Source organism: Macrobrachium rosenbergii, chromosome 18, assembly GCF_040412425.1.
Source record: "Macrobrachium rosenbergii isolate ZJJX-2024 chromosome 18, ASM4041242v1, whole genome shotgun sequence".
Classification (NCBI taxonomy): Eukaryota; Metazoa; Arthropoda; class Malacostraca; order Decapoda; family Palaemonidae; genus Macrobrachium; species Macrobrachium rosenbergii.
In genome coordinates this window covers 5,436,734-5,451,441 of record NC_089758.1, presented here as the reverse complement: position 1 = coordinate 5,451,441, position 14,708 = coordinate 5,436,734, and the positions used below count along the sequence as shown (strand labels likewise).

The 14,708-nt window shown below is 41.5% G+C and overlaps 1 protein-coding gene across 14 annotated transcripts in view; it reads right to left on the bottom strand.

Annotated features, from left to right (window-relative positions):
* Window positions 1–14,708, bottom strand: part of LOC136848046 (dnaJ homolog dnj-5) — a 76,435-nt gene that overhangs the window by 55,795 nt on the left and 5,932 nt on the right. For 4 of the 14 annotated variants that reach the window (XM_067120124.1, XM_067120130.1, XM_067120127.1 and 1 more), the window contains exon 1: window positions 12,913–13,238. The exons of 1 other annotated variant lie outside the window; for it this stretch is intronic. Coding sequence is in view for 5 of the 13 variants with exons in the window: in XM_067120128.1 (XP_066976229.1) it covers window positions 12,838–12,874 (37 nt within the window). In the remaining 8 variants the exon portion in view is untranslated. Of the gene's footprint in view, window positions 1–11,134; window positions 11,157–12,694; window positions 13,239–14,708 lie in introns of those variants that run through there. 9 more of the 14 variants (XM_067120121.1, XM_067120122.1, XM_067120125.1 and 6 more) reach the window with 7 other exon arrangements.

The following is a 14,708-nucleotide window of genomic DNA, read 5'->3' as shown; positions in this document are numbered from 1 at the left end:
CTGAAGACCTCTAGGAGCTGCCAACCGGTGTACCAACCTCTATGTGACAGACAACCTATAATACCCTTGTTCCAGGCGCCACCAAGGAACAAAATGATCATTTGACTAAAATTGATGATTGTGAAGACTGCATTCAATCTTCACAAACAACCATAAAATTTCAACCATTCCAAGGTAAGAACAAAGGGTATTGTTTTATGGAATTGATTAAGGAAGCTGAGTTCAATGAACTCCGCCTCATTATGTCTGTATTCCTTAAGAGGTCCAGCGATCCACTCAGGGGCTGAAGACCTCTAGGAGCTGCCAATTGTGTACCAACCTCTATGTGACAGACAACCTATAATACCCTTGTTCCGGGCGTCACCAAGGAACAAAATGATCATCTGACTAAAATCAATGATTGTGGAAGACTGCTCAATCTTCACAAACAACCATCAAATTTCAACCATTCCAAAGCAAGAACAAAGGGTATTATTTTATGGGATTGGATTAAGGAAGCTGACTTCAATGAACCCTCTCATTATGTCTGCATTCCTTAAGAGATCCAGCGATCCACCCAGGGGGCTGAAAATCTCTAGGGGCTGTCAACCGGTGTATAACCTCTATGTGACTAGACCTCCTCTCAATACCCTTGTTCCGGGCTCTACCAAGGAACTTTCATCCCAATGATTGCGGAAGACTGCGTCCAGTCTTCACAAACAACCATAAAAATTCTCAATTCCAAGGTAAGAAAAAGGGTATTGGTTTATGGGATTGTAGGGTATTCCCTCTCCCATTACTGAATTAGATGCTATAAACGGGCACAGCGTATAGCAATCTTCGTGATAATGTCTTGACTTGTTTTAGATAGTGAGAGGCAAATACTAACTTGCTTCTCCAGAAGGTCGTGTCCAAGATACTCTGCAGGGACCTGTTCTGTTTAAGAGCTACAGAGGTTGCTACTGCCCTGACCTCGTGCGTCTTTACTTTCAGAATCTTGTAGTCTATCTCTCTACATTCCATATGTGCTTCTTTTATCAACTTTCTGATAAAATAAAACAGAGCATTCTTCGACATCTATACAGAGCTTTTGACTGAGCACCAAAGCCCTTCTGAATTCCTTTCTAAGTCCTTTGTCCTATCCAGGTAGAGCCTTAGAGCCCTTACCGGGAATAGGACTCTCTCTCTCCTCCCCTGTTATGTCCGTTAGGTTCGGAATCTCGAACGTTCTGGGCTAGGGTTGTGATGAGTATTCATTTTTTGCAAGGAAGCCTAGTTGCAGTGAGCAGATTGCCTTGCCTTGTATAAAATCTATATTCTTGCTGAGAGCATGTATCTCACTAACTCTTTTCGCTGTGGCCAAACTGACCAAGAAAAGAGTTTTCATGGTGAGGTCCTTTAAAGATGTCCTCTGCAAGGGATCGAACCTACTCCCCATGAGGAACCTCAGGACCACGTCTAGGTTCCATGCTGGTGAGTTCTCTATATACAAATTTGGGTTACAGAAATATTGGAAGAGGACACATGGTTGTCCTTGCACCATCCTCTAAATACCTCCCACTTGGATTGGTATACCTTAATGGTGGATAACTTCCTTGATTTTGCTATAGCGCCAGCTGCCTCCTTGAAAAACTTCTGGCTCTTGTGAGTTTTCCGATAGTCCGAAAGCAGTTACTAGTAGCGCTTGTAGGTTTTGGTAATATCTTTCCAAGTGGGGTTGTTTGAGTAGATCTACTCTCTGAGGTAGGCTACTCGGGATGTCCACCATCCAATCCAGTACTTCTGGGAACCAATCTCTTGTCGTTTAGTAAGGGGCCACAAGGGTCATTCCGGTCCTCTCATGTGACACAAATTTTTTCAGTACCCTGTGTATTATCTTGAAATAGGGAAATGCATACACGTCCAAGTTGGACCAGTCCACCAGGAACGCGTCTATGTATATAGCCCCGGGATCTGGTACTGGAGAGCAGTAAGTGTCCAACCTCTTCGTTTGCGCTGTGGCGAAGAGATCTATGCAAGGACGTCCCCAAAGTCCTGATGTAGCGTTCATTCTTTTGAGAGGACTTTATTTCCTTCTCAGAATGTCCGCCCTCACATTTTTTTCTCCCCTTGGATAAAGTGGGTTACTAGTTTTACATTCTCCTCCTTTGCCCAAAGAAGAGATTCTCTTATTGTCTCGTATAGAGACCTGGAGTGAGTGCCCCCTTGTTTGCTGATGTAGGCCAACGCTGCCGTGTTGTCGGTGTTGACCTGCACCTCTTTGTTCCCCACTGTGTTCGAACTCCCTGAGAGCTAGAAGGATTGCAGTTAGTTCCTTCTAATTGATGTTTAACTTCTCCTGCTCTCTGGTCCAGGAGCCCGAGACTTTTTATTTCCCTCGTGTTGCTCCCCATACTGAGTCCGACGCGTCGGATAACAACACTAGGTCTGGGTTCCTCTAATATAGAGAAGGGACCTCCTGGAGCTTGACGGGGACGTTCCACCACTGTAAATACGGTCTTATTGGTTCCGAAATGGGGATGCACTTGGTCTCCAGTTCTATTTCCTTGTCCCAGTTCCGATTTAGATGAAACTGTAATGGGCATAAAATTAACCTCTCAAAGGAGACAAACCGTTCCAGCGAGGAAAGGGTTCCCAGCAGACTCATCCATTCCTTTGCCAAGCATGACTGTCTCTTTATAAAGTTCTGAAATTTTCTTGAGGCTTGTCCTGTCTTTGCAATAAACGGAAAAGCCCGAAAATCCTGACTCTGAATCTTCATCCTAAGGCATAGAACCTCTTGGGATGGGATCAGCTGAGATTTCTATCTGTTTATCAGTAGACCTAATTCTTTGTTAGACGGTTGATGCCAGTGCATCTTGCGCCCTGAGCTAACTCCACGTCTTGGCTTCCAATATCTTGAAGCCTGACGTCCTGGCTTCCAATGCCTTGACGCTTGCCCACGCCTTGGGTTCATTGACGCTTGTCATCATGGTGTTTCACTCCTAGATGCTTGACGCCACTGCATCCAGCGTCTAGAGTTTCATTCACTACGTTCAGCGTCTTAAACTTCTGGACGCCTAGAAGCTTTAGTTGGACGTCTATTATCCTTCTTCTCTTTGCCTGGTTGTCACGCTTGCAGCCGGGAAGACAAAGTCTGCTGCATATTTTATAGTAAAGCTATATATGCGGGGCTTCCTGCTGTTGGGGACAGGCTGGGAAGCCTCAACTACGGCAATTATTTCCTCCTCATCGTCAATAATGGACCGTGGAGGGGTTCCGCAGACAAGTACCAATCCGAAGGAGGAAGAGGAGGATGTATGGAAGGCAGCACAGTGTCCGCCACGCTCTTGCAGCCTGGTATCCTGACTGAATAGAACTGTCTCACGTTTGTTCTTAGTAGGAGAGCTACCCTTGGGGCTGGAAGGGAAGAGCTCCGGGCTGCTGCTGTGGCTACAATCTGTAGTCTATGAAGTCTTATCATGACGTCCCTCAATATTGGGTAACTTGCTCTTGAGAGGTCTCGGCTCCAGAGCCAGACGTCAACCTTGTCTGTTTAGGCCGAAAGAGAGAGACCGAAACTAGAAAACCTTTCCGTGGGACGAACTTCAGAAAATTCTTGGAGATCGGGTGCATGGGGACGTGAAAATACGCATCCTGGAGGTCCAGTGAGGCCATCCAGTCATGCTGTCTGACCGCTGCTAGAACCGATTTTGTCGTTTCCATAGCGACCTTTGTTTATTGCACAAAAAGTTGAGTGCAATCCCGTCTAGCACCGGTCTCTAACCCCCCAAGCATTTGGGGATCAGGAATAACCGAATGTAGAATCCTGGGGAATTCGGATCCTGAACTCTCTGTCTGGTCTCCTTTTGCAACATCATAGACACTTGTTGCTGTAGAACCTTTGCCTTGGTTCTGTCGTTGCATTTGGCAGAAAGGTCGAATTGTCTTGTTACTAGAGGGGGCCTACTCAGGCTGGACAGTCTGGCTCCTACCGCAGTCTGCAGGAGAAGAAAGGCAGGTCCTCCTTCCCTGTGTAGAGCCTCTTCTCGTTGTCATTCATCTACCCGCCCTAGAGGAACCTCTATCGGAGGGCCGACCACGAAAGAGCTGAGATACCTGAAACACAGGAACCTCAGCCTTACTCTTTTTAGCGATGAAAGTCGTAGGTAGGACTTTTCTTGCTGTTTTAGATATTAAATCTTACGTGGTTTTCTGGGCCAAAGATGAAAAGGCCTCTATACCAAACCTTGAGAGAAGGGGTGAGAGGAAAAAAGAGGTATAAATCAATTCTGATTTTGATTGGACATGACCCCATTAGCCAGGAAAGAGCAAAGATGGGCCCTTTTCTTCAGGAGTCCCGCTGAGAAAGGTGCAGTTGATTCGTTGGAACTATCTCCGAGTCCTTTATCCATACACGACATCAGATATATGAGTTCTTGGTGTCAGTCGTGTTGAATAATTCCATCTTCCTTCCTAAATCTCCAAATTCTTTTGAGGGGGTGGTCCAATTCTGATATCGACCAACAACTTCGTTTTCCCCATGGCCACTCGACGAGAAGAGTCAACAAGATTCGAGAAGGTTCCTGGGAAGGGGCAGGTATTTCGAGGCCGAACGATTCTCCAGTTTGATACTAAACGCTAGACCTTGAGCTAGTTTGGTTGGAGGAAAAACAAAGGCTGTCTTTCATTGTTTCTCCTTCGAAAGTATCCATTCTTCGTAAATGCTGCCCTCTTAGACGCCTTCACAAGAGTAAATTCTGAAGGCGGGAACGAGGAGCAGTCAGGATAAATTTTCTGGAAAAAATTTCCGAAAATAGCTTCATAAGCCTTTTCAAGTCTGATAAAAGCTGATGGCCTTTTATATTGTCTTCGTCAGAAATCTCTACAATAGGATTCACAGGAGAATGCGAGATATTATCATTCTCTTCTTCCGATTTTTCCGAAAGACGGAAGTAGCGACGTCTTTCAAAATATCATCTTGACGCCTGCGCGTCCTGGCGTATCCAGTCTCTTGACGCCTGGCGTGTTGGCGTCCATTTTTCAAGCTTAATGTCTTGGCGTCCAGCTTCATGACGCCTGACGTCCTGGCGTCTAACTTCGTCGACACTTGACGTCCTGGCGTCCAGCTTCTACGCCTGACATCCTGGCGCCCAGCTTTCAACGCCGCGTTCGGCGTCCTGGCGTCCAGCTTCTCGAACCCGCCCTGGCGTCCAGCTTCGATCCGACGCCCTCCTGGCGCCCATACTTCTAACTTTCGCTGTCCCGTCAAACCTAGAGGTTACTTGAGAACTGCCGCCTGTGCGACATCGGTCAAAAGCTTCCTCCGGTTGACGACAGCAACCAATGGACGAAAAAACACTTTAACCTCGCCTTTCCTATGGCGAGGGTGAGCGCCCTGGGAAACGTCAACAGGTACGCTCGAGGGGACGACTGCTCGGTAGCTAAAGCCTCTTGCCTCCCTTCGTCTGTCGACTTTCCTTCTCACAGGGGTTGGTGAGCTTGGAAGAGGTCTAGGACTAGGAGCACAACAGGACCGAGCGGTCGCACCTCCACTGCACTTGCACTAACAACATATTAACACTTGTATTTTTAGATCTCTTATTATCGATCACATATTATCCCTGTCTTCTGAGAGGGATTTTACCTGTTGGGCCAGGGTCTGAATGGCAGCCAACAAATCATTAAGTATTGGGTCCTTACCTGTTTCAGTAGGGGGTTCAGAGACTACCACTACGGGAGAAGGATCAATAGGATAGTTATCAAGGGGAAAAGAATTAACTATTCCCTGGTTATATCAAGAAGAGTGAGAAACAGTACTCTTGGCTCTTCTGAGCCGGTCTTTCATTCCCGTTCTTCAGACATACTAAGTGGGGATCCAAGGAGACTTTAGCAAGCCGCTTGCATCCCCACACACACATTTTCACACTCGATGAAGTCAGATATGTTATAAGAAAATCTAAAAAGCGAACAAAAATCCAAAAAGCCAAGCCAAAGTGTACTTCACCAAAATAAGTTGCGAAAAAACACAGGCTATGAGCGAAATTCCATCGATGTTACCGACACAGCGGCAGGGAAGATCTGAGGAATAGTTGGAATGGTTCCAGGTACCTGGGTAGAGGGCGCACAGGTGGTTCACCTGACTACCGATCGGCGATTGCCGCGAGTTTTTGAAATTCTGCCGTGACGTCAGGGACTTAAGCTATATATATAACTACCAGGTAAGTTAGATGTTTGAAAAATGCGTATATACGTTCCACAGAGAAATCTGCGAATCGGCGAGTAAGTGAATCGTGAGAACGCGAACGCGGGGGGGTTTATTGTACATAAACTGACAGTTACAATGCACCAGATCCTGTCCATCTCCAACTCCCTTTGCACACTGTATGGAAATATATTCTGTGCCCTATGCCTTTTTGGACATAGAGGAAGCGATAACCTATCATGCCATACAAGCAAAAAATGTAGGTTCCATAGCGATAAAGAGAAACCTTATCTAGGGAAATGACATGAACAAGGACTTTTTTCACTGGTCAATGAAATTTAACTCTACTCTCTTACAGACAGAATTTATGGTTTCAAAACTAAAAGCAGAAAAAACTCATAATCTGGAAATGGTCATTGATGCTGGTAGCAGGTGATTAATGTGTTATGTTGGTAATATCCCCCATTCACCTGACATAAACCAGCACTTTTTCTTTGGTGTGTGTGTGGTGGTTCAAGTTGGATTATGACAAATAAAGCAAAATACTTCAAGAATTTCATATTTATAGCAACAAACTACAAACCTCTGAAAAGGGGACCTCTCTATACGCAGGCTAATGCTCTCCGTATGACACCCAGATGCGGGAGACTGATGAAGAAATGGTGCCAGGTTATTGGGAACTGGCACCAGTCACTTGAAAAAAACAGGGCCAGGTGCTCAATCAGGAACTGGCGTTCATGAAAGAACAATGTGTTCTAAAATACAGTCTGTGAGTGGGTGATAAATGTTCACAGGCAGGAGTCAAGTACTGGATATTGACGCTCTGTAGTAAGCGCTGAGCGTTCGGAATCGTTGGGTGCTCAGGAGTTGGTGCCAAACTTTTGGCAACCAGTGCCAAGAGCACAGGTAGACAGTGGGCACTCGGGAGCAGGCACTGAGCGCACGGAGACTGTGACTGTCGTATTTTGCCGAGAGAAGAATCTCTAGTCTGTTGGAATGTAATAGGAGATAGTCTCGTTGTCACTGCATCTCTTCAAGGGTTGGGACACTCCGTGAAAAACACCTAGAATGCCTCTTGTCAAGGCTAATTTTGAATCTGACGACAACTGGTGGGCACTACAAGAGACACCTTTCCAATGGCAGTCTGAGGGTCTTCCACTCCACGAACTGTGAGTGACAGGTACTGCTGAGGAGGTGACTTCCCATGGGCAAACCCACCAACCTCCTTTTAACTTCCATTAAAATTAGTGAGAAACAAAGAACGATTACATTCCCAGTAGTTCAAAGGTGGAATGGACATACGAGACATAAAATATATGCAAGCTAAAGAGGTAGAGGCTACTAAGACATCCTTAGCTTTACTTTAAGGAAGGTAAACTGCTCTCTTAATTCTGAGTGTGTCCCAAGTTAGAAGTCCATGAGGGTAATACGTTCTAGTAAGTGAATGAAACGGATCTTGCCATATCATCATATGTAGAGGACGGTCCTCTGAAAAACTCCAAAAGGACAGAGACCTCCCTATTCTCCCACAGAGCTGGAGAGGGCTTGAAGGCTCGCAGAATTATCTGGTGTCAGGCTGTAGCTGGTGCCAGAAGTGCTGGGCACCAGTTGAGCTAAGAGCTTGGGAATTGTGGGCACTCGTGGGAGCTAGCTGGCACTCAGAGCAAGAGCTAATGCCAGGCTGGGTGCTAGATGAACTAGAAGCTCATGGATCTGGAAGCTCTACAGCTGGTGCCAGACTGTAGCTGTACAGGCAAGCTAGAAGATCAGGATCACTTGATAAGAAAGCGAGACACACAGGATGACTATACTTCCAATAGGACTATGTGGAATGGAGGTAAAGACGCAGAGGACGAATATACTTCCAGTAGGATTAAGTTGAATAGAAGTAAAGGACAAATGAGCCTGAAAGCTAAGGAGGTAGAGGCTGCTCTGATGTCCTTGACTTTCACTTAAAAGGCAAAATGTTTTCCTTGAGCATTCAAAATTACGCCCTTTCAGGATGTGATCTTAGTCCGATTCTGTTCATGTAAAAAAAAAATGACGTCTGTTAACTTCCTAAAGGAGAAGGAAAAAATCTAGAGCTTGAATAGATCCTCATTATGGCCAAAAATCCCAGGGTAAACGAGGAAAAAAGCGTCTCCCTGTGAAAATATTCCCTAAACGATGACTTGGATCTCACTATTGCATCCTAGCTGAAGTCAAGAGGTCACTCGGAAGGGTGTCTTCTGTGTACGGTTGCCGAGAAGAGGAAAGTATGGGATCAAACAAGGGACTTGTCGGTCATTCAGGGTACATCCAGGTTCCAGAAGACCGAATTCCTTCCTTGCTTGGATGCATCAAGTACCAGAAAAGCTGGCAATGGCACTGGGTTCAGAAGAATGGAAGCCAGGGATCGGAGTACAGGCAGTCCCCGGTTAACGGCGGGCTTGGTAACAGCGATCCCGTTTTATGGGGCTTGTCTAACAACGAAAATCGGCAATTTTCGGCGCTGAAAATCGCAGATTTCCACTTATCGGCGCCGATACATACCTAACAGAGGCGCCGATAACTGAAAGTCGGTGTTTCTCGGTGCCGATAACCCCCGAAAATTGCCCAAAAAAAAGCGCCAAAATTGCCGATCTTCAGTTATCATCACACCCTCAGAAACGGAACCCCGCCGATAACCGGGGACTGCCTGTAACAGGAAAAGTTGGAGGACTGGAGATAGAGAAAATGGCAGTCACATGTGTTGAAGGGCCAGGTAAACCAGCAACATCAACTCCCAGAGAATTAACCTGACTAGCAGAAGCTTTAGCTTCAGCCCTAGCAGTTTACTTTCTCACTGTCACGTCATAATTTATCTAAATGGGCATGCAAAGTCTTCCACTTCCCCTTATCCCAATCCTTACATTTGTCACAATTAAGATCAGGTGAGCAAATCTGCTCCCTACAAGAACTACAGACAGTATGGCTGTCATACTTACCCGACATGAGTCTAGTCTTGCAGCCTTTACTGCAGTACCTAATGCTAGACAAGCTAGTCTGACATGATTAGTACAAAAGTCAAAACCAGGAAAGTCACAATCGCGAATGCCCTGAATATTAGCTAAGCTAATTGATAGAATGCTACCAAAAAACAAAGAGTACTTCACCAAATGAAGAGAATTTCCAACCATCCAGTGAACAAAAAAAAAACCAAGAACTCTCAATAACCAATGTTTAGTACTTGACCGGCAGAAACGAATTGAGCTCTTTAACTGTGTTGTACCTATTCTTCCCCGAAAGTGGGCGGGGCAGTCTACCTACACCCAAGCCAAAAGAGCGCTACTGCACGTTCTGAATTTTGAGCTGCCACGTAAAGTAGAAACTAATGCCTATATAATTATTTGGTGAGTTACTTATATATAAATTCAAGTTTTTTACACTACTCGGAAAAGGAAAAGTTAACCTTTCCAGAATACAAAACAGACATATCTAAAATCCTCTCAAACATTGAGACTTTCAGATATGCATTCATTACCAAAAATGTCGGCCCGGTAGCGAACACGATATTTAAGTTATCATACTATTCGGACAAGGAAAGTTAAACTTTTACCGACAATAGTTGAAGCACACAGAGTATCATCATACAGACATGTCTCAAGTCCTACCATACATTAATTGAGACTTGCAGATAAGTAATACATTACCATAAATATTGGTTTGGCAACGAACATAATGTTTATGTTTCATTACATTAACCAGTAAAGGTGATGGCGCAGTAAACTACGCTAACGGTAGTTAAACAATTTGATTGCATATTCGCTATTGTAGCAAAACATGATAAACTTGAATGAGGCCTTAATAACAAAACAACAAAATACTGATCATGAATGCTGTAGGCTTGAAGGCTATACAAAATCAGCAATAATACTTCACTGAAATCTGGTTTACAACCAGCAAATTTAAAAACAAAGCTGCCATCAACACTCAGTGTTTACTCGAGCTCCGGCAGAAACAGAATGAGGTTGTCTGCTAAGTAGTTCCTGCTATTCCCGTAAGTGGACGGGACCAGTCACCTGCACTAAACTGTGAAGTGTTACCCATGAATTTTTTAATTCAAGCTGCCATGCAAGAGGAAACTTTAGCTATGTAATTACTGGGTAAGTTACTAATACTAAATTACTTCACTCACTGTCTTGCACAATGGCAACAATTGTAAACCTTGTATCATATATACTTATTATTATGCATCTAAAAGTGACCTGCAGGTAATATAAAATAACAATGTATGCCTAAAACTACTAAGTAGTGTGGGAAGACCATAATACAAATAAGGAAGTTGCAGGAGGGTAGTGGAGTCCGATAGCTGACAATAGCCTACATTGAAATTTTATGGGAAAGAGATGGTTTGGGCATGTGGTGAAAAGATATGAAGAACTGCAGTCAGAAAATCAGTAGGCATTGTAATACTGTAGTATCAAACAAACAGGAATGTCCAGGAAACCATGGAGGGGGCAGAGATGAAGACTTTGACCTGATGGGAACTCAAAGCATAACTGGACAAGACAGGAGTGAGAAATCTGACAAAAATGTTGACGAGGAAAGATTTTATAATTATACATATTTCTTCTAAATTTGGTACTGTAAGTTACTTTTCTCTTGGTGAATGGCTCCTTCCACACAAAAGCTGACAATATGAGTCATTATCACTTATTCTCTTTCACTAGACTTTTCTAAGGTAACAAATATCCTCCTGTTTAAATATATATCTGTAATTTTTTAAAATCAAATTTCTTCAATAAATGTAATACACTCAGGTCCCTACTTTGCGCACTTATTTAAGTGGGGCTTGCATAACATACCCCATTGAGATGCATCACTGCTAATATCTAAGATGGCTAACCTTTTAAATGGATCCTGGATAAGAGTTATTGGTTATTTTTAATGCTTGAAAAAAATTTGTTTTTCTACATTTCATCGTAACCTCATTTCAAATGATAGCCTTACCTTGCATAAATAGCCTACTATGCACGTACTAAAAGGTTCCAATTCATATAAGTAGACTTATGACACTGGGTGATTTAAATGAATTAAGAAAACCAACAGATTTCCTCCCATTTCAGGCCATTTTCCTAGAAACCATAATTGACACAAACTGGTCTTCAGTCTTCTTGTTGACATCAAGATCTGTAATGAACTACTGGGTTATTATTATTACTATTCACTAGATGAAACCTATTCATATGGAACAAGCCCACACTTATTCTTTTCTTGAAATTCAAGCTTCCAAAGAATATGGTGTTCATTTGGAAGAAACAAGAGGAAGTAAAGGGATACGGCAAATCCTGACGAATTGGAATAGTAAGATTTGTAACTAAAAGGTTGGTAAGTTTTCCTTTCCTGCTGAGACCACTCCCGTGAATGTCATGCTAATTACCAGCCCCATGGCCACCACCTCATAAAAGTGAATTTGCAATAGCTTTTGGTATGATTTTAGTACTAAGTATATTAAGGAGACTTAAGAGCACAGCATAAATAGTCAGGTATTGGGTTGAAGTAATAAAGTATAAATAATACTGAAATGTTTGTCAAAATTTGTTTGATCAAAAACATTTCTTGAACGGGATAATTTATAATTTACATAGGTTAGCTACCTCAAAGATTATGGATGCAGTGCCTCTATGAGGGGATTAAAAAAAAAAAATGGTTATTAGCCTAATGGGACACGAACCTTCCAATGAGTACGACAAACCATAGGCTGCCCATCCTCAGTATATGTTAAATATTCTGTAAAATTTTATAGGTTGCCAATATAAAATAATACCCCATAAGCTAGGGGTGTTTCCTGGTCACAATTTTGCCGTATTAGTTATGGAGGGGGAGGGGGGGGCTGATATTGTCTTACTTTATAAGTCGTAATTTGATGAACAGTTCTTTTCAAATATCTAGGTTACAATTTCACATCGTGTATTGGCAACTTATAAAAAAATACCAAATATTCATCCGAAGTCATTTTTGATTAAAACATACTGGTACTTCTATTAAAGATGAATGTGGATGTAGTAGCCTATAGTCCTCCCAGTACAATGGAACTTTGCTTTTATTTTTATGCTAAGTTCCACCCTTGAGGTTGGTGACCCCACACATGAAGCAAACGGCCTACAGCATAGGTTCAGCCTGGTAATCGAATTCCGTGAAACGTTGCCTGGCCATGAATGAAAATCTACCGAATCTCAAGGGCCAGAAAGCAGCATTCGACTTGGCAACCTGGCCTGGGGGAAAAGTGACAAAGTTTGGCCTGGTCCTACGGTAACCTAGTCCCTATAAAACCTTCACAAATGACGTGTCCTCTTTTGCCACTTCGACGGACAACACAGTCCAACGGAAATGGACAAACTTCAACGAGCCACGTTCATCATGTGAATTGGGGTAAATAAACATATCACAGCCGCCTCCTGCTGCAGCTCTCGGCCCATGGATATGCGCATCCTCGCCAATCCCCAAAAACCTGAACGCGATAAGCGAGTGTTCTTTATCGGAAATGGCAAGGATTAAAGCCAGCGTTACCTACTGTGCGATTTAGGGAGAGAAATCACGCGAAAACAAACTGCACGACAGGAATCACATCGAAGAAAACGGACTTGACAAAACAAAAACAACAACGAGGGACAGGTCGTGTGTCCCTCCGAGCACCATCATCATCAACTCACTTCGGTTCCCTCCACCGACATGCTCAGATTTTGACATTCATGATGACAACGCCCATTCGTAATTTATTGTCATACCTGTCTCAAGTGTCTGAAAATACGGACAATGCCACGCATATTAATGTTCAATCAGCAGGTGCTTATTTCTCACAATCCGTTCTGACGTACAACAACTCCATTAGCCGACAGATGACACTACCGTCGCACACTCAACTATTTCCCGCCATTCTTCAAAGAATTTGTTTTCTTCAACCTTTAATATACCGAGATCGGTTGTACACCTCACTGCCTTCGTGGTTATTAGCTTAAATATAGTATTCAATGTTTTTTATATCAATAAAAACACATGACATTCTTCCATGACGATTTTATAGTAAAAGAATTGTGTGTCGTACCTTAGGAGCATTAAGGGTTGAACACACTGCCAGCATTGTTAGATATTTACTTGTATTTTGGTCAGCATGTCTAGTAGAAATTCACTTTAATTATCAAAAAGAAAGTGTTCATATCTTATCAACGGCAATATATGTGGTAAAAAATAAGAATAAGTCCATTATTTTGTAAAAATATAAAAAAGCTCGAGCAATGCCCACCATCCATGCCATAACAACCACATACTCTAAAATTTGTATTAACTCGGATATCCTGCAAACAGCAGCTGTTGCTGCTTCAGTTTGTGACCAGTTAAGATTGCTCCAATTTTATACATCAGTGCATGAGATTATCTATATCTATATATATATATATATATATATATATATATATATATATATATATATATATATATATATATATATATATGTATATATATATATATATATATATATATATATATATATATATATATATATATATATATATATATATATATATATATATATATATATATATATATATATATTATATATATATACAGTATATATATATATATATATATATATATATATATATATATATATATATATACACGTGTGTGTGTGCGCCACTGTGGGGACGAAAGTTTATGGTATGTCAGTAATTAATACTTGGTGACAATGGAAAGGGTAGCACCTAATATCTATGGGTAACACCATACAGAGCCTGCCCCTAATGGAAATTGACGTATACATTAATGATGCATACATGCACACACATCTATATATATATATATATATATATATATATATATATATATATATATATATATATATACATACATGTATATATATATATACATATACATTACATATATATGTGTATTATATATATTTATGTATATATGTATATATATATATACATGCATATATATACATATATATATATATATATATATATGATATATGATATATATATATATATATATATATATATATATATATATATATATATATATATATATATATATATATATATATATATATATATATATATATATATATAAGCAATGAGTCACCAAACTGCACGTGACAAATATATACGTAGACGACCACATGAAAGGTGAAAATTAAAGACCAGGTACTAAGCGCTTTCGTGTATTGCATACACTTCTTCGGGGTACAAAGTAAAATAAATAAATAAATAGAGACATAAACAAGAGAACTTCACAAAATAAAGATCAAAGCCACTAACAAGCTAAACATCATCACTGAATGCAATCACTAGTTTGAAGTCAAATTGTCACATATCAAACAAAAAATACTTAAGAACTGAAACTACAGTTAGAACAGGCTATTGCTAAAAGGTAACATTGTACTTCCCTACAATTTTATGAACACGGTAACTATCTAATTTAAAAAGACCCGAACTAATATTCATAAGTTGATTGTTAAAATGCTTAATAAAGGCAGATTCAATTATATTTCTCTTAACAATGTGGTTACAAAAAATTATCTCAG